Here is a 24833-nt window from a genome sequence, read left to right as displayed (position 1 = left end):
ATAATTTCAATGAAGAGGCTAAGCTACCTGGCAGTTTTTTAATTAGTTGCAAACTGCCAATAAAAACATGATACAAGTAACTTCCAAGTGGAAATAATGACTAGATGTAACAAATAAAAATCCAGCTCATCCCACGTATCCTGCCGACTGGAACAGGACTAAATGCAAATAAGAGCATTGATTCCCTACGCGATCAGCGTGTGGTTGGTTTCTGAGTTACGTAATTGTACTGGTGGAACAGAGGCACACTGCACACAGAGCTACATTTCATAGTAAAGATGTCTTTATTCCAAAATAACACGGTGTTAGCCGGACAGCTACGGAACATCTACACAAGACTTTGGTAAGAAATACTCATGGTAGCCTTCCTGTAATCCCACAGCAAACAGAAACGGTGAAGGAAAGCTAAAATGCAATCAAACAAAACCTTGTTTTAAACGCTATGCTGCACACACAGAGTCCTACGGTACAGTTGTTAGGCCCTAGCTTCTCTTTCGTATCACACGTGAAGCTCCTACAGTTGGTGCGTTAGAAAGGAACACCGTACACACAGCGCTAAGAGCTGACAGCTGAGCGCTACAAAAGCGGAGCGATGTCTGTGCTTTCAGTTCAGCAGTACTGTCACGAGGCCAAAGTTCTCACTTCTAGTGACTGATAGCCAGTGGCTTTACACTGCTAGAAAGTTTACAGTAACAACGCAGTTCTTGTACATATTGCTCGTCAGAGCTTTTTTTTTTGAATAGAAAATCAACCTCATTTTTTTGTTTATTTGTTTTTGTTTGTTCCTTTTTTTTTTACAAAATGTAACAAGCTTAAATATTTTTTCGTATCAAGTTAGAAGAAAGACAGGTGACTCGTGAAGTGTTCTGACAGAAGAGCAGTGCGAAGAGATGAGCTGAAGCAGGACTGGTCAGACATTTCTGCCCAAATGCAACCCACGTTGTCACTGCACGGATTAGCGAGGTGGGAAAAAAAATCCTACAATGGTAAGTTTAATGAGCCTAAGAGAAATGACTGGGAATCACACTGAGGAGCTCCTCACTAGAAGACAGTTCTGTCTGTGAAGCATCCAATCAGCAAGAACCGCAGGGAAAGGAAAGCCGGACCGGTTCATGTCGTGTGGGCATGTTGGTAAGCGCGCTCAGAAGAACGCTGCGCATTTCCTACGTGCCTGAAGGTACATCTGGACTGCACAGCCCTTGGCAAAGGGAATCAGTAACAGATAAAACAGCTTGATGAACCAGAAAAACTATGAAAATAAAGACACCATTAATTTTAATGGATTATTTGCAGAAGCTGGCACGGTTCTGCAGGATTAGCATGGACGGCTGGTCAGGATGCATGAGAAAAAATGTGCTCTGTAAAATCACATCATTTTTTTCCATTCAAGAGATGCTCTTCTTCTGTCCCCCCAGCCCCGGCTCCCCCAGCTCCACGCACACCACCACTGCCACGGCTCGTACCGCCGAAGGGCCGCTTTGCTGCCGACCCACCTCAGCTGCTGGCCTCTCGGCTCACAGCAGCAGCTCGCAGAAGTGCTGAATGCTCTGGTCTGCAGCCCTGCCCGGCTGGGCACCTGGCCCTTCTCTACAACCAGCTGTTCTCGACCTGACACGTGCTCGACTGGTCACTGTTTGATAGTCTTTATCATTGCATGGAATTTTGTTTTGTGGTCGTTAACTGGATAACTGTAAGGTAAGGTGACAACTATATTGCTCAGGGACGCTCTTCATGCTACAGTGTAATGATAGCGCTATAGGGATAGAATTTGGCAATAGGCACGAGGAGGCAAACTAGCTTGATAACTATTATTAAAATGAGCCCAGCTGTACAAAATGTGAAGTGTTTGGTTTTAGCATGAAACGGCTTTTTTGTTTTTCTTCCGGTTTGGCTCACTAAGCGCTCGCACCCACTTCATTCAGCAGCATCGCAAGAGGCCAAGCACTGCCCTTGTCCATTATTTCCCCAGCTCTCCCTTCATTCCAGGCCTAAGAACAGCAATCAAATACCTCAAGGGCAGCACGCAGCAGCCACAAAGTCCTGAGCAGTCCTTGCAGAGTCCAGTGCTGACGTGCTGGTGAGAAGCCCTGCGGTGCAATGCAGCCTGCCCTGCAGATCCCAGCGCAGAGGCCGTTAGGTCACACAGCCCCAGCCCACTGTGGCTCACAGCAAACGCGGACACAGCGCCTCGGTGTGGGGCTGTCAGGATCGTGGCAGAGCATTAAAGAAGTTGGTTAAGGCTGGTCTAAAGAGACTGTAACATAAATGCCTCTCCGTTCATTTCTCCCAGTTTTTTGTTTTCTTTAAGGTTATGTTAGCATCAACAGTCTTTTATTTTCAGTGCACTGCTGTTATTCACGTAGAGACACTGGTGTATGCTGCCCCTCCTGCAGAGCGAGATAACCTGTCACCTTCACCCCTTATCTTCAGTGTTAAATTGTTCAATGTGTGGGACAGTATTATGTTCCAGCACAAGTGAAGCTCAAAGCCCCACACCTCACTAAGTGCAGGGATAACAGCTGAACTCTTCAGTAGAAGGCATAAAATAGAAAAGGCGATCAGAGTGGTTGGGAGCTAATTTCAGACAGTTTCTTGCTTAAGTGGCCAGGGAAGATGCTTATCCCGGCTAGCGCGTATCGAAGTGGATAATTCTCATGAATGTGCTGTATTTTAGATCCTAACAAATTCCAAGGGAAAAGATAGAAATTGACAGAAACGTAAATATGTTCTTGTATCAACTTGTAATTTTTAATTCTGTGTGCAATGGTTTCAGCAGTTCCCTTCCTTCTGTTTGCTACGAGGGATGCAGGAGAACCTCGCTCACCATTCTCAAGAAGCTCTTTCTCTCTTCACCTGCGATCAACATCCTTCTGAAACCGCGTCTGTGGTGCCTCAGGGAGCTCTTCCCATGACAGCTAGTGTGACTCGCAGTGTTTGGACCAATTTCTCTTAGTTCTGTGCCCATTTTGAGAGATAGTGGCAGATATTACGATAGCCACGTGTTCCCTGCGTGTTGTGTTGTGGGCTGACATCGCTACTGAGCTGCACAGATTATTTGAGTAAGTTGTTATTTAAGAAACAAAGATGGTTTTGCATGGAACGCAGCATCCGTGTGAACAGAAGTCTACAGGGTAATTATTTCAACCATCACTTAACCCAATGTTGTAAAAAGATAAACATGCACCTTTAATATTATTGAACCAGCATTACTGAAATTTTTCCTTGGCATAGTTGTGTAATCACATAGGCACTGCTTTGGATTTTTAAAATCAAATCAAGAGAGAAATCCTCCCATGTATGAAACATGTCACATCAACTTAGTTCTGTTAATATGCATGCACCCCGTGTCTCTACAAGTGGTATTTCTGTATGGCTATTCCGTGTCCACAGGCATGTGTCTATTTCGGTTAAATGACCACAACGACCTATTACTTTTATGCATTAAGGGCTAGCTGGAGCAAAGACGTACTCTCAGCGTTAATTTGTGAGGAAATATTTATAAAATATATTTCTTGCACCAGCAAGACTAAAAAGCAAACCACACTGCAAAAATGAAAACTAATACACACTTCATATTTTGTTGTTTTAAAAACCAAACCAAGGCTGACTTTCCTTGTAGCTCAGAGTGCGGCACACGGAAGCCCTGTTTTCCTAACAGGGATGAACGTTACACGCTCTCAGCTCCTTTTTGTCTTTGCAGCTAGTGAACTGAGTACTTTTGGACCTCTTCTTCACCATCATGTAGCGCTCCTGAATTCCACCTCCACAGAGCGTAGAACATTCTGTCCAAGCAGTCCATGGCTTCAGCCTACAAACTGGGGGAAAAAACAAAAGTCATTTGACCAAGTCTAAAGCGTACTGCTATGCATGTCTGTACACGTGCATCTTCAGAATTGAGGCTAGCACATTGTCTAGTTTATGCAGCATGTAATTAAGGAACACAATTAAATACACACGAGGTGCATTTGACAAACACTGGAAAATGGATTGAAAAAGAAATTTCCCATCTCCATTATAAAAAATGGAAATTGTTGAATGTCAGACAAGCATGAGCCACAAATGAGCAGCGATTCACAGGCTGGTCCATAACCTATACAGGGTACTGTGTGTTACTGACCAGAGGCACCCATGCTTGAGCACGGCCCTTGTTCTAGAAGGAGCAACTCTCTCCCTCTAGTCTGGATCTGAATCAAATGACCGAGGGAGCTGCGTTCAGATCACGTTGGTTACTGTGATCACACAGGGGCAGATGCAGGCCTTTCTCCATGCTACCCTAAACCTGCATCGTATTTTTGGATCACAACCAAACACCGAAACAGCTGCACTTTGTTTTGTTGCTAAAGCTTACCCTCGACTGTAACACTGGAAAAGGTTACCAGAGCATGAAGAGCTGCTCACAAATTCTTCCCAGTTATCAGAAAGCCGGACACGAGCACACTAACCAATGTTTCACCCTCACCTGGATATTGCTCACTGTCAGTGTTCTTTTTCGCTTGTTCGCTTCTTCTCTTCTCGCGGGCCTCCTTCCAGCGCCTTTTTTCCATACCCGGCCCTCTCAGGCATTTCCTCACTCTACATTTTGTACGTTGCACAGTTTCTGGGCACGCTGTTCCTCCAAACTGTGGTTCTGTTTTTATCATTCTTGTTCTGATCATGTGGCCCTTTCCACATGAGGTGTTGCATTCAGACCACTGGGACCACTCTGTGAGCTCGCAGTCAATGGCTGCAAAGAATGAGAACTGTTACAGGGAATCTGCTGTCTGGCAACCTAAGCAAAAGGTCAAAAAGAAACATGCAAACGTGACCGGTGAGAAGCTGCATCCTAAATACACAAATGAGAATTAAACCTCCACTCACCCAGCAGGTTTTGTGAGGCTGTACATTAAAACGGTCTGAATTCATCTCTAGCAAAAATACTATTTGATGATTCCCTCCCGCTTCTTTTTCTAGAGTGGGGCTGGCAGATTGCTTTCTTAGCAACAAATGTAAATAATTTCCCTGTGCCTTCTTCAATTTTTCATTCTGTACATTTATACTAAAAGATGTTAAAAGTCAAGTTATGTTTACAAACTGATACCTGAAACCTAAGCCTTGCTTTAACTGGCAGATGTAAGCAGTCCATTTTGAGGCCCTGCATAAAACAGAAGAAAACAAAACAAGAAAAACCTAAAAGGAGCTTTTTTTTTTTTTTTTTTTTTTTTAAGGCACAAAGGAAAGAAAGTAGCTTATATTTATTTGCTGCAGAGAGGGACCTGGGTGTCCTGGTGGACAACAGGTCGGCCATGAGCCAACAGTGTGCTCTCGTGGCCAAAAGGGCCAGTGGCACCATGGGGTGCATTGCAAAGAGCGTGGCCAGCAGGTCGAGGGAGGTGATCCTCCCCCTCTACTCTGCCCTGGTAAGGCCTCATCTGGAGCACTGTGTCCAGTTCTGGGCTCCCCAGTACAAAAAAGACAGGGATCTCTTGGAAAGAGTCCAGCGGAGGGCCACAAAGATGGTGAAGGGCCTGGAGCATCTCTGCTATGAGGAAAGGCTGAGTGATCTGGGTCTGTTCAGTCTTGAGAAAAGAAGACTGAGAGGGGACCTGATCCAGGTCTGTAAATATCTAAGGTGAGGCCAGACTGTTTTCAGCAGTATGTGGAGACAGGACAAGGGGAAACGGCCGGAAACTGCAGCATAGGAAGTTCCACACAAATGTTCGCAAGAACTTCTTTAGGTGAGGTGACGGAGCACTGGAACAGGCTGCCCAGGGAGGTGGTGGAGTCTCCTGCTCTGGAGATGTTCCAGACCTGCCTGGATCCTGTGCGACCTGCTGTAGGGAACCTGCTTTGGCAGGGGGGTTGGACTCGATGATCTCTGGAGGTCCCTTCCAGCCCCTACAGTTCTGTGAAAGGCTGCTTGTATCATTAAGTCTGTGTCTTAGAAGCTTTCAGCTTTTCAGTACTCCCTAAAGCTCACACCCTAGTAAATAATAACCAAAATTACATTTCACATTATTTAATAAAGCAGAATTAGCAAACTGCAATACAAGAGCCTTTTCCAGCCGATACTTTTTGTGAAAAATAATCTAAATAGATATAAAGCCTCAGAAACCAGCTGGCAACGTGGCACTGAAAGCAATCAGATCTTGTTCAGTTTGCAAAGCCTTAGGCTGTCGCTCTTAACAAAGACAGCGAGGCAACCAGGAGTCGACACCACCCACGAAGGGTGAGGTTTTGGTTGAGCAAGGTCTGAACTGAAATGCTGCTGCCTCCATGCCATGCGCTGCCCTATGAGACATTCCTGGATTGCAAAAGGATGTAGATGAGTAAAAAGGTACAGCACAGGTCAGAGCTGTATCAAAGACGGAGCCTTTTCTTCTTAATTTGTGGACTAAAAGAATCTCGTGAGCAATGCTAAACTTTTATTTCCTTCCTTCCTCACAAGGGCACATTCTGCATTTGAGTACGAAATAGGCCACACTTATCATTCATTCTGACTTGTTCGCTATTGGGAAGTGCACAAAGTGTTGCCTGAAGTTGTGGTATTATGTTAAATATGGAATAACCATATTCCTCAATCAGTATTGCTCATCACCATAAGACTAAGTAAGGCAAGATAAGGACACAGTTATAATCTAGCTCTCAATAGCCAAAAGTACACAATGAGAAGTACAATAAAAAGCCCCTATGGGTGCATTTAGGAGTAATACAGATGGAGAGCAAGAATCAGAGCAAGATGTATTGCTTACGGAGCTCAAGGAGGCAACGACTGCTCTTACCAGCTGCTGACCCACCATCTACAGAAGCTGAAAGCAGTTTATGCAGCATTCCAGGTTTCAGAGTGCCTTCCCACAACTAACACACTATTCCAGATGTGGCCCCACCAGGGCAGACAGAGGAGTGAGATCACCTCCCTCACCTGCTGGCCACGCTCTTTTTAATACACCTCAGGATGCCACCGACTTCCTTGGCCAAAGGGCAGGCTGCCAGCTCACGGCCAGCCTGCAGCACACCGGGATGCCCAAGTTCTTCTCTGCGGAGCTCCTCTCCAGCAGGGCAGCCCCCAGCCTGTGCTGCTGCACACAGTTATTCCTACCCGAGTGCAGGATTCTACACTTGCTCTTGTTAAACCTGCTCCACTATCCAGTCCGTCCAGGACTCACTGAGTGGCAGCACAGCCTTCTGGAGTCAAACACTCCTCCCAGCTTTGTATCATCAGCAAACTGCTGAGACTGGACTCTTTCCCATGATCCACATAAGCAGTGAAGATACTGAACACGAGCTGACCCCGCAACAACCGCTGGGGACACCACCACTGACAGGCCTCCAGGTAGGCTGTGCTGCTGATCACAGCCCTCAAAGCTCTGCCAGTCACCCAGTTCTCAATCAGCCTCACCTCAGCTCATCTGTCTTGCACTCTCTAGGCTTCATTATAAGGAATATTAAGCAAGTTACAATATTAAAAGAAAAATGAGACAAAATATTACAAATAACAATAGACTTTTGACCCAAGACCACCACACATGAAATTGAAAGCCTTCCCTTCCCCAAAGGTTTCCATCCTTACGGCATTCAGGCAGCATGCATTTCTCTGCCTGCTCCAGTTCCTCGTTGCAGTCTCCAAGCTCAGCCGCAGATTTCAGCATCCTCTGCCGGGTTCGCATTCCCTTCCCACACGTTACGCTGCAGTCGCTCCATTCAGACCATGGGGACAGAAGGCAGGGAATAGTATCTAATAGGAATATCAAAAGGCAACGAGTACTTGTTATATGTCATCTACAAAAGTGTGCATTTTGAAAGTAACACAGGTGGAGAAGATACTTCTATCTGCCTTGCACCACCTACATTTCATCATCACTTTGGACAAAACGAGTCGCAGGCAGAATGATACTTTTACAGAAGCTCGGGAAAAAAAGAAATAAGAGGCTTGCTTGTTTTTAACACCTTTTCTTTACTGCGTTTTTCTGTATCTACCGTATCCATCTCTGTACATCTCAATGTTATCAGAGGATAAACAGCAGGAAAGTACATTTCAGTAGTGATTCCTGTAAATAGTGCGTGCTGTTCTTGTACCCAGAACTGGAAGCCATACTGACCTAATGTGAGATGGAATATTTACCTTCCACATTTAACTTCATTTCATTTTGTCACTGTTGAAAATCTTAACATTTCTTTAAAAAAAAGAACCCACAAAATTAACAGAATATCCAGAGATAGGATAAGGATGAGGCTGACTGGTTGAACAAAAGGTGCAACTCAACTCCTGGATCACTCACAGGCTAAAAGAAAAGGGCACAGTATCATTCTTGACTTACGATTAAATGCACCTCATATCCCATAAAATTAGAGTTGCTTATATACGTATGGCTTGTGAGTAGCACACCACTGAGCATATTTACCTACACTTAGGTTCTGTTGGTGAAAGTGGCTCATAATGCACTTTCCCTAAGGGATCCGATTCTAAGGAGGAGGACCACAAAAAGCAGTGCTGCCCGTGCTTGGGCCGTGTTGTGCAGTGTGATGGAGCAGCACGACAGAAATGATGTCTCTCTCTGCAGCAGAGAGATGAATGCACAGACACTTACGGCACTCAGGCATCATGCATTTCTCTGCCTCTGTAGTTTCTGCCTTGCACATGGATCCGTCAGCAGGAGTCATCTTGACCATCCTGTGCCGCCTTTTCATTCCCGTGCCGCAGCTAGCGCTGCATTCATCCCACTCTCCCCACTCGGTGACGAGGCAGCTGCTAGGGGCTACGCAGAACAGAGAAGATCCTTCAGTAACAGGGCTCACATGAAAACATGTATCAGGCAGTTCTTCTATTGACCGGATGTTACAAAGTTAAATGTAATACTTACAACATTCCTCATTTACAATGCATTTCTCAGTTTCTTCAGTAGGCACTTTGCACATAGAGCCATCTTCTGGGAATTGTTTTACATATCTCTCTCTAGATCGCGTTCCCATCCCACAGGAAACACTACAGGGGGACCACGTAATCCAGTCAGACATCATGCAAGTGGAACCATCTAAAATACAGAGGACCGTTTCAATTGCTGATATTTACACGATCACCTGCCCACCCACCAGTAAATCTACAGCTGCCCATTTATGTGCAGTCACTTCACCGTTGCCCCTCGCATCCCATCTTCTCTGTTGCTCACTTTACTCCTCTCCTTCACACTTCTGTGTGCTCCGTGCACCTGCTCAGCTAAACTGCAGAGCTCATCACAGACTGTATGCATTTGTATTCTTCCGCAGTTATTCTTGTTTTTGCTATAACTCAGATCATACAGCAACGAATACCTTCTAAGAACTTCAAAAGAAAAGAGTGGCCCCACGCAGAATTCTTCTCCTCTATCCTTTCCTCTTGATTACCTTCATCACTGCAGCCTGGACCCATGCACGGCTGAAAATCTTGGGTATCAGGACAGGGCACACTGAGGTCCAGCTGAGCTTTAAGCATTCTCTGCCTCATCCTCTTGCCCTTCTCACAGGTAGAGGAGCTGCAGGCTGACCAGGGGGACCAGTTGGAATATATGCAGGTCTCAGGGGTGTCATCTGAAAACAAGAAAAGGCAGTAAACATTAACAGCACATCATCTTCCATCTGCCTCTCTTTATACTTGGCTAGGAATTACTCTAGATGCTAACATGAAACGTTCTTTCTTTCTGCACTCTAAACCGGTCCATTTTAACTCCAAAAAACCTGACAAATTTGATTTGAAAAACAAACAAACAAACCCAACACCACTTCATGTTGAACCCCCTAACGGTTGTCTTTTATTGCGTCTGTTGTTATTGCCATCTGCCAGCTACGCACAATGTCTTTCCTCCATAAGTGGAGACTAACAGCACAAACACAGTAGAAAGGATGAAGAACTGGGTCACTTTTTGGCTAATAAGTGGAACTTACTTCTGCTCCTAAGTTAGTTTCTTACTGTGTTTAGAAATAACAGTGGAGAACGGAACAAAATCTAGTCTAGCACAAAGTAATTCAGAAAGTACCTTCTTCTTTCTCTTCTGGTGCTAGATCTGCCACAATATCGTCGATGTTATCAGGTACGATGTTGCACTGCTCCCCCTGCGCAGAAAGAAATGACTGTGGAGGTTGGCTGTAAGAATGTGAATGTGCACAGGGGTTGGGCAGTGGCTGAGAGGCACTGCTGGCGCTGCAGCAGCAACCAGAGAAAATGCTGACTAACTCATCAGATCGTGCTTTTTTCTCTTCTTTAAAAAAAAATAACCTGCAACTAAGCAGGTTCAGTAATTATTGCAAGTTAGACAAAGCACATCTTAGGATAGTTTAAAATGCAAAAATGTTATTTTCTACCATTATGTTCCTTGGAGATAGATTAGGGAGCAGAGTTTTGGTGGCAGGAAGAAGGAAAAATTGTGTCTTAGAGACTGTGGTTTTCACTGCCTCGAGGATTTTATGTATAAACTTGTACCTTGCGTGCAATTCTTTCAATGACAACTCTGGCTACCAGCTTGATAGATCCTCCTTCTGGATCATAAAAGGGACTCTGAGGGTGATCTAAGCTTGTAAGCGGTCTGATCTTCTCTTGAGGAACCGTAGGTTTGTTGGGTGACTGCAAGAAGAAAGAAAACATAAACATGGTTAAAAACAAACTGAGCAGAGCAGCGTGCAGGCACACAACCCACACGACTGCGGATTGACTAGCTTCCATTCCTCACTGATTCAAGGTAAATTCAGGCAAATAAATTCAGGTGAGATGCACTGCAAGCTGTCCAAATACCTCATAGGTAACCCCACTGTCCGTGCCGGCGTCCCAGGGAATCAAATCCTGCACGACCTTCTGAACCCAGCCGCAGTCCTTGGTGCAGAGGTCCTCAGCAGAAAGGCCCACGTTCCAGTCAGGGCTGGGCCCCAGCATGGTGAGGAAGGACATCAGGTGCCGGTGGCGATCGACAGAAAACTCAGCAGAGGGAGCAGCTCTCCTGCAAATGGAGACAGAAAGGTTTTTAGCAAGTGCATTCAGATTTTCCATTAGAGGGCGAGGAAACTGATGCTTCACAACATGAAACACTGGCGTGATGCTGCACAGAGGTGAGAGGCGCGACGCATGAAAAACAGAGTGGAGGAAAAAAAAAAAAAAGCAGGGCATGATGCTGAGGTTTTGGTTGCTGGGCTGGTTCTCACTAGCTTCCTCCTCCCCCCCCCTCCCCTGAATAAAAGAAAAATAGAATAAAAAGAATACAAATTCCAGTGTCCGAAAGTGCTTGAAAATGTGTGTGCCTGTGAAAAAGCACTTATCAGAGCTGTTTTAGCACTCATGTGAGAGTAAGTGAGAGACTGATGGCTGCTGCTAGTCCTGGAGAGTTCAGCCAAGACTCGGGCAGGTCCCTGCCAGGGTGTGCGAAAGCACCGCCATTCATCCGGCCTTTTTCAGCCCTTCTCCTGGGCAGAGCTGGTGCTGAGACACAGTGCTGTGCCGTGCTGAGCAGCTGCCACATTCCTCCACACAGGGAAACGGAGCTTTCTGTTCAACAGCTGAAAGCTGGAACTCTTAGTGGCATCTTTCCTGTGAGCAACAATGAGCACTGACTTGTTTAATACATGATTTTGGCAATCTTGTGCTACCGAACATTTGCCTGATGTCACTGCAAGTTTTCTTCAGTTACAGGACTTGGATCAATACAGTCAGGGTTTTTTTCTTTTTTCCATTTTTTCCAGCACTATGCCAAAAAATACTGCCTTATGAGCATCTGAAGCTCACAGATTCTTTATCTACATATGTCACTTTTCTTTTGCCACATTACTTGTCTTTTTGGGTCGGTACCTGCACGTACATAATGCACAGACACTGCTCTCCTGCCCCAAGGAGTTCATTTCTATTATAAACACTTGCCTCGCTGTCCAAATGGGGCTTTTTTTTTTTCCATTTGTGCATTTATTCTGGCTCATACTGCTCTCAACACACTAAAGCAAAGAAATAAACAAACAAAACCCAACAGCCCAAGGACGGCATTCCTCAGCAGTTCTCGTGCAGTTTCAAATGCCTCAGTCAGTGTTCCCAGCTCCCTTCCCAGGGAGAAGCTGCATAAGAAGGCAATTATTAATAGTTAAAACGTTCTGGGAATCTCTGCTCGGGGTCTTCAGGAATTGTTTCTTACTGCGTAGATTGCCTTACGTTGAACTGAAGACACTGAGTAGAAGAGTTTCTAAGTGTTTGATGGCATTAATTCTCCCTTTCCCAGAAGGAGATACAAATGCCTCTTTTTTCCCATGACAGACAGAAATCTGGTTTCGACAGAAAGATTTCTCTACCGTAAAGTAATAAAATAATGACTGAAGGTATCAGATGCTCTCAGTCACTGCAGTGTTCTGATGTATTTAGCAAGTAATAGCGATTGTTCTTTAAAAGCCTACCGAACTGCAGGACTGACTCAGTTCAAGGAGTTTCTGAAAGGACACAGAAAGAGCCTGAACTGCGCACAAAGAACAGCGAATAATTAAACAAGCGCGTATTTGTACGCCTGATCTCAAGGTTAGAAATATGCACACGGGACGCCCAGATCCATCAAAGGAAAAGGCAGAGCGGCCTCCCAGCATCGCATCGCACCGCACCACGCCGACGTGCTCCACAGAGCAGGAGAGGCAGATGCACTGCTGCAGGTTGAAGACAAACGACCAGAAATCACAGCAAGCCGACTTCAGGCACACCGCAACCAACGCCTTTCATCACTCGCTGTCCCTGCAGCGGGCATGGTACAATTAAGTCTCCAAATGCTTTCTTAGGAAAGTAAATATTAGTTATGCAATTAATGCAATTAAACATTGTGTGTTTAAGTCTAATTGTACCCATATTTTGAAACTGTATAAAGCATAAAACACTTCATAGGAGACGCTCTACCTGCAAGACTTGGCATGAGCTATGTCACACCAGCAACCCTGAGCCTCTGGTAACTCTCCAGCTTCAGAGCACTGTGCAAAACCTGGTTCCTTCTGTAGGGCCTTTGCTCAGGGCCATTTTATAGCACTTCATCCCATGACTGCGTAGCACAGCAATGTAAAAATCGCTAGAGGATGTGCAGAGACCAGTTTTCTCTTTATTCTTTCTCCACTCACATGCAGTGTGCACATGCTGTCTGCAGTGCAACATAACATTGTAGGCGAAACATAAAAATGGTTTTAATAGGCAGCCTTGAAAAGTGTTATCATAAAATAACCTTGTTGGGCTACCTATTTCATTCTAGCAACTACTTCCTGCATGGATGCTTGTAAGCACTATACCTCGCATTTGAACCAGACCTGCACAACGTTGGCATGTGTGGTGTGCAGCCCTTCTTGCTTTGCTCTAATTAAGGAAAGGAAATGGGCTGTCCTAAGGCACAATCAAATCTCAAGAAAGTTGTCATCTGTGCCAAGTTGTGCATTTGACAACGTCCACAAGAATTCCACTGAGTTGAATTTACCCTCAGAGACAAATATGTCACTTTTCCCTACACGCGTACCTGCATAAAAGCAGAGGTGACTATGAGTTGCACAGCAAGCCCTAAACATCTGGGCAAGCTCTAGGTACAACCCTCAGAGCCCACGGGGCTGGGATTGCTGCTGTTGGTGCTTGAAGCTGGCAGTACTTTTCCACTGTGAGCCTACTGACAATTCCTGTCACATAACACAGAGTGAAGCAAAGAACTCGAGAGTGTCCCGCATCCTAATGTTTTTTCCCAATTTTCTTTATTTTTATGCTGCTTTCTCATTGTTAAGGTGATTTGGATCCACAGCTATAGGGATGCCACAAACAGCATCACAAGAAAATGCTCCTTTCTTAATTTTTTAAAGGTTAAAAGAGTGCAAACATGACTTTGCTTTGCAAGGTTGTTTTCCCCAAGTGCAAAATCTAGCTGCTGATGCCATGGCTGCCAGGAGCTGGGGGGTTAAGAAGGTCTTTGACAATGCAGTGGAAAAATCAACTTGCTGCAAGATGTATTTTTGAGTCTTGAATCAATACTGATGTGTTCTACTGCCCTCCCCGTAAAACATAATGGAGCACAGCTAAGGAAGATTGTGGAGAGTGAGCAGACAGGAACAGTGACAGGAATACATTGCAGAATAGAACTTGGAGGCTATTCTTGGTGCACTGCTTGATTTGCATGCAGAGGAAAAGCATAAAAAGACAAGACAGCCAATGGACACACACTCTGTGTCTGTAACATTACGCAGCCAACAAGTGGTACAAAGCCAGTCCTGCTGGTGGACTCAACAGCCAGCTGTTGCTGCCGGCTGCCCTGTGCGCACAGGAGGAGCCCATCGCCCCGGGCGCTGCTGGAGGCGACCTCTGGCGCGCTGTGCGCCTGCACTGTGGAGGCCCAGCTGCAGGCCGTGCTGCTGCTGGGCACCGCTGGCCCGAGCTTGGCGAGCGGTGCAGCACGGGAAGCTCGGCCTGCCTCTGCTCCTGCTACACGTGGGGAAAGCAAAGCACAGGGCAAGGAGCAGCCAGCAGATCTGATCGACATCCCTACAAGAAGGTTGGGACATTTTAATGCCAAGCTGCTCTTGTCTGAGTGCCACATCAGAGGCAGTGACAGCAAGAGTCTATTTTGTTTTGCGAAGAGTAAAGAAACCTGTCACCAATTCTCAGCCATTTGTCTTTCTGCTTTGGAAAAAACACAGAACCCAAAAACGCTCCCTTGCTTTGCTATGCATCAGCTCTCAAAATGAAAACAGCACCCATACCCAGCTAAAGAAAGCAGACATACACAGCGGAGAAAGGGATTGCCTCGTCACCACTGACATGAGAGCCGCTAATCAGAACAAACGCTGCTGCGAAACAGCACCACTCAGGGCATTTTTAAAGCATTACAAAAGCAAGGACTTTGCACAGCAGGTCCTTTCAGCTTTTCCATACTGTCAGCTAGAAGTACCTTGAATGCCACTTCAGGTAATAACGACATCTTATTCATTAACATGCCAGGCATTTACTTTAATACCTCCAGCACGGTTCTAGGATATAAGAAACGTGACCAGGCTTTTGTCACTAGGAAAAAAACTCTGAGATATCTCAAGTTAGGACCATAGTCTCTGAAAAGCTGCCTTACAGCAAATAGATCCTTCTTGACTACAGAGCCTATGAGGCTAGTTACTGGAATACCTGCAAAATGGGGATACGCCTTCAACTTACCAGCAAAGACTTTAAAATATTCTCATGCATTTCAACATCTCCTATTTTGCAAGTGCCAGGAGCTCAGAGTTTTCCCCCTGAAAAGGACCAGCATCTTTCTGCCTTCATTAATACAACACACAGTTCATTTTATCTAGCCTATACAAAAGACATGTTTATGACTTCTGGTGTCTGAAAATGAGGGTTAGGGTAAATCATATTCCTAGCAATGAACAGAAATAGCAATTCAAAAATTTAAATTCTGCATGTAGATTCTGCTATTAAAATATATAAAAAGATACATGCATGCAGGTTTAACTGGTAAACTGCTCCCATGATTTTGAAGCACTTATGCAGGAGGAGGATGACAGGTTACTAAGCAGACACGTAGTTGTGTGAAAACAGTGCATACGGGACTACTCACAGAGTTACAAAGTGAAATGATTTTGGCTTAAGGAAAGACAAGAAGTGGCTGGAAAGAAAACATTACAATAATAACTATTAATGGAAGGGATGCTTAAGAAAAACAAGAGCAAAGAAAGAATGGGATGAGTCAGGTTGTTCCAATTGAATACTGCAGATCTGTGTCAAGTTCTTCGCAGTGGTTGTTCGTAGCTGAGAAGCCTTTATATGTTTTAATACGCAACTTTATCTTGGCCAGTGACATTTGAATGTTAAATAGAAAGAAAGTGGTAAGTGATAGAAAATGGAGCTGCCATATGTGGTTGCTCTGACAAAAAAAGAAAAAAGATGGAAAGGTTGTTTTTTTTTTCCTTTTCCAGCAAACACATACATCCTTCCTTACTCTTCTGAGAAGGAATTACGAATTTCTTAATGTGGGAGTCAGCCCATCTGCCAAACAATGAAGTTTCCCAGACTCCCTATAGCACACGTAACAGTTAAAGCATTCACTCCTTTTATAAGCACAATTTCATTTTCTGATAGGGATTTTCTTAGCATCTAATCAACATACACAGCTCCGCTAAATGCAGTGCTTGACACCAGCACACGACTGCATGCTGGAAGAGGCAGAACCTCATGGAAGACTGTGTCAGCCTTGTGGTTCTGGCATGAACCCAGAGCCAGGTGACCTTGTTTTCTGTTAAAAGTAAGAGGCTGTGTGTCCATTTAAATGGAGCAGATCCATTGCAGTAGGGTAACTCAGCTGTGCACATGGCACTGAGACTACTCCTTCGTGGTAAGTTCCTGAGACGTCAATATAGTAGAAATTCGTATGGTTAAGATCCTTGTCTTAATTATCCAAATGCATAAATGTACTTCGAGCTCAACTGGATTCAATTTCAAATTTGGATGAATGATCAAACCTGGTGAAAACGCCAGTTATTCTGTACGGGTTTTTAGACTGTTTTCTCTGGGTCTTACTTCAAATATTTCTTTTGGTTTGGGTGAAGCGAATATTTCTGCTTTCTGGACAAAACCTGTCATTCACTTTGTGGAGGAGGGACGCGCTGCAGAAGGGGGTGAAAGAAAGCTGCTGGACGCAAAGCGCAGGGATTCAGCCATTAGCCAAAAGCAAAGCTGGAGCACACAGAATTGTTTTGCAGCTCCAGAGTGGTTTATGCATTTGCCTTCACGTTACCAGAAGATGCAATAACTGACTTTTTCCCAATTTGCATTTTATTTGCAGATGAGATTGTCCTTTATGCCTTGCTATTTCTGATCAGACTCCGTTAGACTTCTTCTATTTTTGACGATATTAAACTTCACTGGATTCATCCCAGCTATCTATAAAATCATAGAAGGAGAAAATAGCTGAGCTAGACACACTGTCGTGCTGTCATAGAAACAGGAAACGATTTCTGGCTTTCTCACGCCTCTGACTTTGTACACAAAATCCCCAAACTTTGAGAATATTTCTTAGCAATGTGCTGTCACATTGTGGAAGAAAACTTCATTTAAGTCTGGACTGGCAGAGACTGGCTGTACCCCCACCTTAGGCTAGACAGCACAACATGACAGCGGGAGATAACAAGATAGGGATTTGTGGAAAAAAGAATAGATTTTAAAAATAAAAGGTGAAGGCACGCACAGTAGGGACGCTACAGAAATGAAAGGTGCCATGAAAGAATTGAGATGCATGCTTTCCAAAGTGTTGCATTTGGAGGCTGGGCAGAAACAACAGAAGTCTTGCATCACATGCCTTTCCAGAGCTCACGTCTCTGAGCTACTGACGTTCCTACGGCATTGAGCTGCCAGGTTAAAGGGAAAGATCACACCTGAGAAGTGCATAGCCACAGACGTGACACGGCCTCTCTGTTATGCTTCTCTCTGCAGCAGTACATGCGACAGCATCCCTAGAAAGCGTGCAAGAACGTGCTGCTATCACAGCTTATAGCCAACTGGATTGTTTCTTAAGTCTAAAATGACAAACTTTAATTATTAGAATCGCGCTCCTGTTCATTTGTGAGCAGTTCAGCATGGAACCTGAATTTTTTAAAGATGAAGCTTTTTCATCTTCTCCATGTAACAAATATTCTGCTAGAAAGCATTTTCCCATGTAGGATTAAGAGATCACATCACATAAACTGAATGCATAAATCTGAAAAAGATACTTTAACGGACACATCTGAATTTACTCTGTAGATAGCCTGTTTTTCCACTGAGAAATGACCTCCTCCTGCCTTTATTGTATTTCCTACTAAACTTTCACTTCAAGAAGCTTGTTTCTAAGAAAATAGGTTGGACTCAGAATAGTTCTATGATCCTTAGCTTGAGGACTTCGAGAGAATTTTTCCACCTGTCATTAATGGAAGAGAGATGTCACACGTTAGGATGACTGAAGAAAGAGTGCTTCATCATCTCCATCTGTCTGTGCAATATATAAACCTCAGGCCCTGCTTACTTTTTGCAATGGCAATATTGCCCATGGTACAGTGTGCACGTGTCGGTTCATGGATGCTACTTTCCTCCACCTCTTCTTGCTGTTCACCAGTGTCTCTCACATCTCACTGCTGTTCTGTGTTCCAAAAGGCCTCACTCCAAAAATGTTTCTCCCATCAGTCTGAGTGAACTCTGCACTCAGTTTTGCTTTTGCTGCCTCCGTCTTTGCTGTGTCTTTTTCAGAAGTTCTGTTCATCTGTTTATGCTTCTTATGGCCACTCAAATAAGGTCAGTTTCTGAAGAAATAATGAGCTACCAGACATCAACAAGCAACTGTGGCAACACGGAGATCTTTATGCCTCAAATAAACATGGCCAGATGTGAATGAGTTTTTCAACTCGTTGATTATTGTTTTTCCAAACCATGGCAATATAAGACCTTTATAGTCCCCAGACTATTAAAATGTTTTAAATCTAAGCACCACACTGTATTTTGCTCCAGTTTGGCTTGGAGATTTCAATCTGAATGTTTAAAATACAGTGAAATTAAACCAACAGAAAAGGCAGCATAGTAATAAGTATCACACAAGGTGAACTATCATTGCTATGTAACATCTTGCACGTTTTATGCTTGCCAAATGTGAAACCATTGGTCCAAATCACTCAGACAATCCAGTGACAGAACATGCAACTTCTCCTCTGCTCAGGCCAACCCCAAAAACAACTCGCTGGCATGCTGCAGTGCACTGAGCCACAAGGTGTTAATGATGCACTGCGCAGCACCTCCCTGCAGAAGCTGGGATGGACACGGCCTGCACGCATCTTCCTGGACACCAGGATTCCCCAGGGCCTCACCACCTTTGCCGGACCTCGCAGAGCACCTCAGAGGCCAGGCCTCCCTTCCAGCCTACAGCCTTCCCCTGTGCTCCCGCTGTTCTGCGGCCACGGTGGCCCAGCAGCCTCCAGCCCCCAGCACACAGCAGCTCTCAGCACCGCCTCGTTCCGCGGACCCGCTCCTGCTGCAGAATTCTTCTCATGAACGAAGACAGCGTAGGCAGCTATTCATAATGAAAACTGTGCGTGGCTATAAATGAATAGGCTGCAGAGGTTGTGATGATTTCACCACAGAATTAAGGTAGAGTTTCAAATTTCGACAAGACACGCTCACACAGTCTTTTGAGAACACTCCCAAAGTGCCTCCTTAAGGGAAAACATGAGCCACTCTAAACAACATCACAACTTCTAGTCTTACAGAAGTGTATCTCTACTTGGAAAGGGATGCTGAGGGATTTAAGAAGCACTTCCAAGCATCTCAAAACTTAAATAAACTCATCTGTCAAGAGAGAAGCACACCATAATTCTTCAGCAAAAAAATCTCTTGCTGGATATCACAGATCCAGCGATATGTCAAATACAACCACATTTCACTCATCTCACTTCATCATAATGGCAAGCCACCAAGAATACATTTGTAACTGAGACAGTTCATCAGCCTATGCCTTGTTCCAATTCTTCATGCTCTAGCTACTAGTAATTTTATATCCTTTTAGTTTTGGAGTTGTTCACGATGACTCGTTATGAATGAGACAGTCAGGCTCGTACAGATGTAATTACTTATTGGCTGGAAGTTTGATTTCCCTGGATGCAGCTGTTATTGCATTGAAAATCAAGTTACTAGGGCTCCAGTGCACGGCGGGCACAGGACCATCCCTGTTACAACGGCAGCAACGGGGCTGGCTCTGATGGCAGCCTGCTGAGCCATGTGCTGCCCAAGGAACGACCGCAATGCTGTGGTCACAGATCTCCCATACTACGAGCTAGTGGCAGCAGCCACGACTTGAGCTATTTCTGCCAACAACCCCCAGCCCCAGAAAAGTCTTCACATTAAAGCCGGCTTCAGAACACAATTTTATATTGCATTAGGGTGACAGTTACTCCGGCTTCTGTTTTAATCAGTTGCTCTATTTGAACTGTTCATACTACCCCCTTTACCATATGGAGAGAGACTGTACCATCACAAATCATGCTGGAGTCACTGCTGGTATGAGGAAAGGCAGGAGTGTCATCTGCTAACTGAACAGTTACGCACAAATGGAATTATCTGCACCTTTGCTTTGAAGTACATCAGCTGACATTAACAGCATCACCACGCAGACTGAGAGGATTTATCTGTAATACAGAAGTTTAAGTGATTTTTTGTTAAAGAAAATAATTGAAAATTGAAGAAATATTGAACTTTGTGAATAAAAATCACATCTTTGTAGAGCCTCACACTATTATCAGGTCGCTTCTGTAGCAGTATTGCTACCAATGTATTCTGTATTCTCTATAATGACTCGATATACCAGACATTCTGCAAGGGCTGTACTATGCACACCTGTATTAACTATTCACTGCTATTCACAACTACTAAAGGAAAGAAAATCTTTTGCAGAAGCCTATTATACTATCAAAATCTTTCTGGTGTCCAAAGCAGCAGGGTGTCGGAACAGGGTTGTGAGCTGCCCTGCACGTATCCATCACATACCAGCTCTGTACACACAGAGCCATCAAGTCCCCAAGCGCCCTGAGGTCACCAGGTTGTGCTCACAGCATAGCAAGGAGTTGCCTGGGCTACCAACATCATTTTCTCTTTAATCAAAATAACGTCCCAGCCTTTCATATCCCCAACCTGCACTCACCAGCTGCTTTGCTTTTCTCTTACAATAAGCACTAACGACACTTAAATTTTCACCATTAGAAGAGACTTACAGGCAGTACACCCATACACACATCATGAGGCGCTCTATGGGTCAAAAGAAGCTACAGATGCACATATAAATGTGTACAGCAAGAACACACCCGAGCCTTCCTTTCCTAAAAGTACAGGAGAAGATAAACGTGGTGTTAACCAATTAGGAGAAAATACCTAACAAGCGTGCCACAAAAGTGAGCGTTATACAGAATTTAAGGTGTAGCAATCAATAATCAGCTTCTTTGATGCTCTGTAACCTCTGCTGACTCTCAGTCGCTGTAAGTGAAATGCCACACGTATGAGTTGCAAGTCATTAGGCAATGGTGTTTATAAGCGATTCGTAAAATCAAATGTTAATGATATGCAGGGAGTCAATGATTAAAAGACTATGAGATGAGCTTTTCTTATCACTTCGGAGGAAACAAAAAATACAATTTAAACTATGCCCACTACAGCTGGTTAAACACTGTTCAGAACAAGTCTGTATTTGGCCCTGAAGCATGCCAGTTAAACCCGAATACGAGTTGTGCGTTGAGCATCTTAGTCTCTGTGCTGGGCAGTCTAAGGACTTGACTAATGAAGCGAGTCACTAATTTATTCCTGGTGTTTATTTTTATAAATTGCACCCTGACACTGTATAATCAACGAATATACAGATTACTACAATTAAGAAACACACAAGAAAGTTGGGCTAAACAGGTTATCACACTAAAGAAGAACGGATGGAAAGCTTCATTCTAAACATACACACCCATCTATTATAAATGGAATGCAAATTTATTTAATTTGCTCCTAATTCCAGCACAGAGAAATTAAGTCATGGAAAATCCATTTCAGATCTAAGTAAATTATTTGCACTATTGTTTATTTTTTCCTACACTGAATTCAGTAGAAAAGGAAACCTACGTACGTGTTTCCTTTTCTGAAACGTACCTCATTCATGCATTCTACTTTAAGTACTTTGCAGGTGTTTAAAAAAAAAAAAAAGCTGAAAACCTGGAAATGGAACAGATTTTTCTTGGCCAAAAACAGCACCTCTTCCAAGGCAGCCAGGAACTACAGAAGCTATCGCCACTGGTGCCACAAAATAGAGACAGAGTGATTTCTGACCGAGCTGTGCTCGCTCATCCCACACCCTTCCCATCTTATGAAGCTGATTAACTCACTCTTCACCATATATTTTTTTAAATGAATCTCCTTCAGAGACTCTTCTGTCTCCCCTCCCTTTTCTTGAGGAGCAGAACCTGGTGATTGCATTCTTTCTCTGGCTTATACTTACATGTTCCACGCAAAATGGCAAAGTTTGAGCAAAAAGAACACGGCTTGTGGTACTCAAGGATGCTCACCAGGAAGAAAGAAGAATTAAATGTAGGTGTTCCAAGTACCGGGACAAAGTATTTTGCTGGCCACATGGATGTCTGGCTAACTTACGTAGTGTATGTGAAGACTTGTGTCAGATCAGACCCTTGCTAATGCAGTAGGCAGAGGAATTACTAAATTCAGGAAGTTAAACTGATTTAGTTGCGTCTGTTAGCTATCAGAGGTCTCCTCACCCTTGTGAAAATGCAGTCAGCTCTGGGGGTGTTGAAGGTTAGTTGTATTTTACGCACTCAGTAATGTTACTCCTAGCTATTTAGGTATGCAAGCACTTCAAGAACCTCCAGTCCACGATGCAGGCTGAAATTACGGGAATGAGGTTCGTAGCAAATAGTTTCTGCCACACAAAACGTGCAACGTTTGAGAAGTCAGAAGAGAGACTCAGCAACACATATTCTTTACAAAGCTGGGGTCTTTCAGCTGCCTGCCATCTGATGGAACCGATTAGACATTATTGGTAACATAAATGTAGTCACAAATTGTTATTTATTAAAGCTGCTTTCACTGTGGAAGCCATCTCTTAAGTATGCAACCGTTTACATAGCCTTGGTCTGCTATCCTTAGTTTTACACAGGGATATTTATCAGTGAGACAACACAACGTCAAGGCTGTGCGAGTCACAAAGTGTAGAACATCAGACAGTAAACTGAGATCTTCAGCACTGAAAAGCAGAGTGGGAAGAGGGAGTTACTTTGTTGTCCCTCAGAAGACACTGAAAAGCTCCATTTCTGACTTTAGCAGTTCTCTATTTAACAGCGTCTAAGCAATCATCCAATGACCTAAATATTGAGGCTTTATGACCACAAAGAGAATTGTAAATCATAATTAAGTAAAAAAATAATAAAAAAAAAAATGAGCAGGAAAGCAGTAAAACAAGAAGCTAACTAGATTTTCAAACAGAAGAAATTCCCTACTCATCTGTGCCTTGGTACTGAATACCCAACTCCTGCACCTGGAACAGCAAATTCACTGCGGAATCAGAACACAGAACAAACAAATTGTTGTTCAAATTGCGGTAGAAGAATTCTGGAAGAAAATACGGACTGAAAGACTACAATGACAGGAGGAAAATGCAGAATCTGGGAGAGCGTGACCCCATCAGTTCAAACATATTTCAGATCCGAGCTCCTTTTCATTTCCCATCACCTTTCGCTAGGATACCAGCTGCCTGACTTCTGAAGCACTTTGCTCCGTTGCCCAGCTTAGCTGTATTAGCTATTTCAATGCTGAAAAGCAAATTTGGAAATATTCTGTTTTATTTTCTGATACAGAAGAACAGCCCTCATCTGTGTGTAGTCAGAGAAACGATACCAAGGATTTCTAAAGACTGAAACGGAAGGGACTGATGAGATAATTCGTAGGGGATGAAAAGGATACCGACCTATAAATTGTTTGGACTAACTGGTTCTATCCATCTGAATTACAAAGCAATAGGCCCCTTTCCCTGCTAAGCTTCACTTTCAAGTGCTTACTGAAGCATTTTCAGGTAATCTCCAAATAAATGGGGAACAGCTGCTTAAATGGAAAAGCAAAAGAATAAGGTCTGCACACAGTCAAGAGGAAGAGGAAAACCATAGGACTGTAAGTACTCACTGAAACACTACAGAGAGCGGAAAGGAAACAGGAGAGACGTGAGATAAGAGGGAATGGCTTCCTAGACTTTAGTTCCAAATTACAATCAAGAAAAACGCTTGTCATCTTCCATCGTGCCGAGTGACTTCTTGGTTTAGAAGAACTACAAAAAGTAGTTGGACGCAGGCATTACCAACCAAATAGAAGGGCTGCTCTGAAAGGGATGCGCCTATTTCATTACGTTGACTCACAACAGCAGAGGTGGATGTTGGTGGTATGGCAGTAGAATTTGAACATTCCCACCAACATCCCAATACATTCTGTCACTGTGTGACAGATGGCAGCAGAGGGGAAATGGTGTCTGACTGTCACAGGTTGCCCAGAAAGCTGTGCACTCTCCAACCTTGGAGATGTTCAAGGTTGGGCTGGACACAGCTCTGAGGACCTGACCAACCTGCAGATGTGTTGTTACTGTTTACTGCAGGAGGGCCGCTAAGAGTCCCTTCCAACGCACCTGATTCTATCCTAGTAACATGAGATATGATAAGGTACGATATGATAACGACGATGACAAGTCACAGAGCATGAAGGACTGAATGACCACGAAAAAACAGGCAGCTGTAAAAACGGCAAGGGCACTGACAGCACAGCGTGGCTCGGACCACACTACTCTGGAGACAACTCAGCCTGGCCAAAATGCACAACTGACAGCTGCTTCCATGCCCACCAACCCACTCTTGCCCATACCTCCCAGGTGAATCCAATTTTAATTCTTGTAATTAGCTACGTAATTCATGGTATAGAGTGGGGTGAGCTGATCAAGAGTTGTGTTTATTTTCTTCGGTGGACCATCCTGACAAACTCTTACTTACATGACAATGCTCACTGAGCCAACATTTTGAAGGATATTGGCTTGTGGGGAATTTCATGCACATCTTCTTTACAAGTCTTACCCTCGGTATCCCCACATTCTGATGTCATGGCTTGGCTATTTTGCAATTGCCAGATATGCAAATTTGGATATAATCTGTACCATCTGCACTAGCTATATTTTATCTTTCACACTGCCAAAAGCCAATGGTTTGCAGCTGAAAAGTAAAATTTGCTTCTGCCTGAAACACAGCTGAGAGAAAGGCAGCGGTGCTCTTGTTTATACACATAAGATAAGGAAAATACTTTTCATCTGACAGCACATTGTACACTG

General features: G+C 44.0%; 1 protein-coding gene across 4 annotated transcripts in view; it reads right to left on the bottom strand.

The window, feature by feature from the left end:
* Positions 1–261: 261 nt before the first annotated feature.
* The window catches only part of SPON1 (spondin 1), a 361499-nt gene continuing 336927 nt past the window's right edge, over positions 262–24833 (bottom strand). For all 4 annotated transcript variants that reach the window (XM_052695645.1, XM_052695646.1, XM_052695644.1 and 1 more), the window contains 9 exons: positions 10739–10940; positions 10430–10570; positions 9987–10062; positions 9358–9540; positions 8838–9008; positions 8565–8732; positions 7547–7711; positions 4460–4723; positions 262–3815 (listed from right to left, as the gene is read on the bottom strand). In XM_052695645.1, coding sequence (XP_052551605.1) covers positions 3652–3815; positions 4460–4723; positions 7547–7711; positions 8565–8732; positions 8838–9008; positions 9358–9540; positions 9987–10062; positions 10430–10570; positions 10739–10940 — 1534 coding nt within the window. In that variant the 3' untranslated portion in view covers positions 262–3651. The remainder of the gene's footprint in view (positions 3816–4459; positions 4724–7546; positions 7712–8564; positions 8733–8837; positions 9009–9357; positions 9541–9986; positions 10063–10429; positions 10571–10738; positions 10941–24833) is intronic.

Source organism: Tympanuchus pallidicinctus, unplaced genomic scaffold (assembly GCF_026119805.1).
Source record: "Tympanuchus pallidicinctus isolate F22 unplaced genomic scaffold, pur_lepc_1.0 scaffold3, whole genome shotgun sequence".
In the NCBI taxonomy this organism is placed as follows: domain Eukaryota; kingdom Metazoa; phylum Chordata; class Aves; order Galliformes; family Phasianidae; genus Tympanuchus; species Tympanuchus pallidicinctus.
This window is presented reverse-complemented; position numbering and strand designations above follow the sequence as displayed.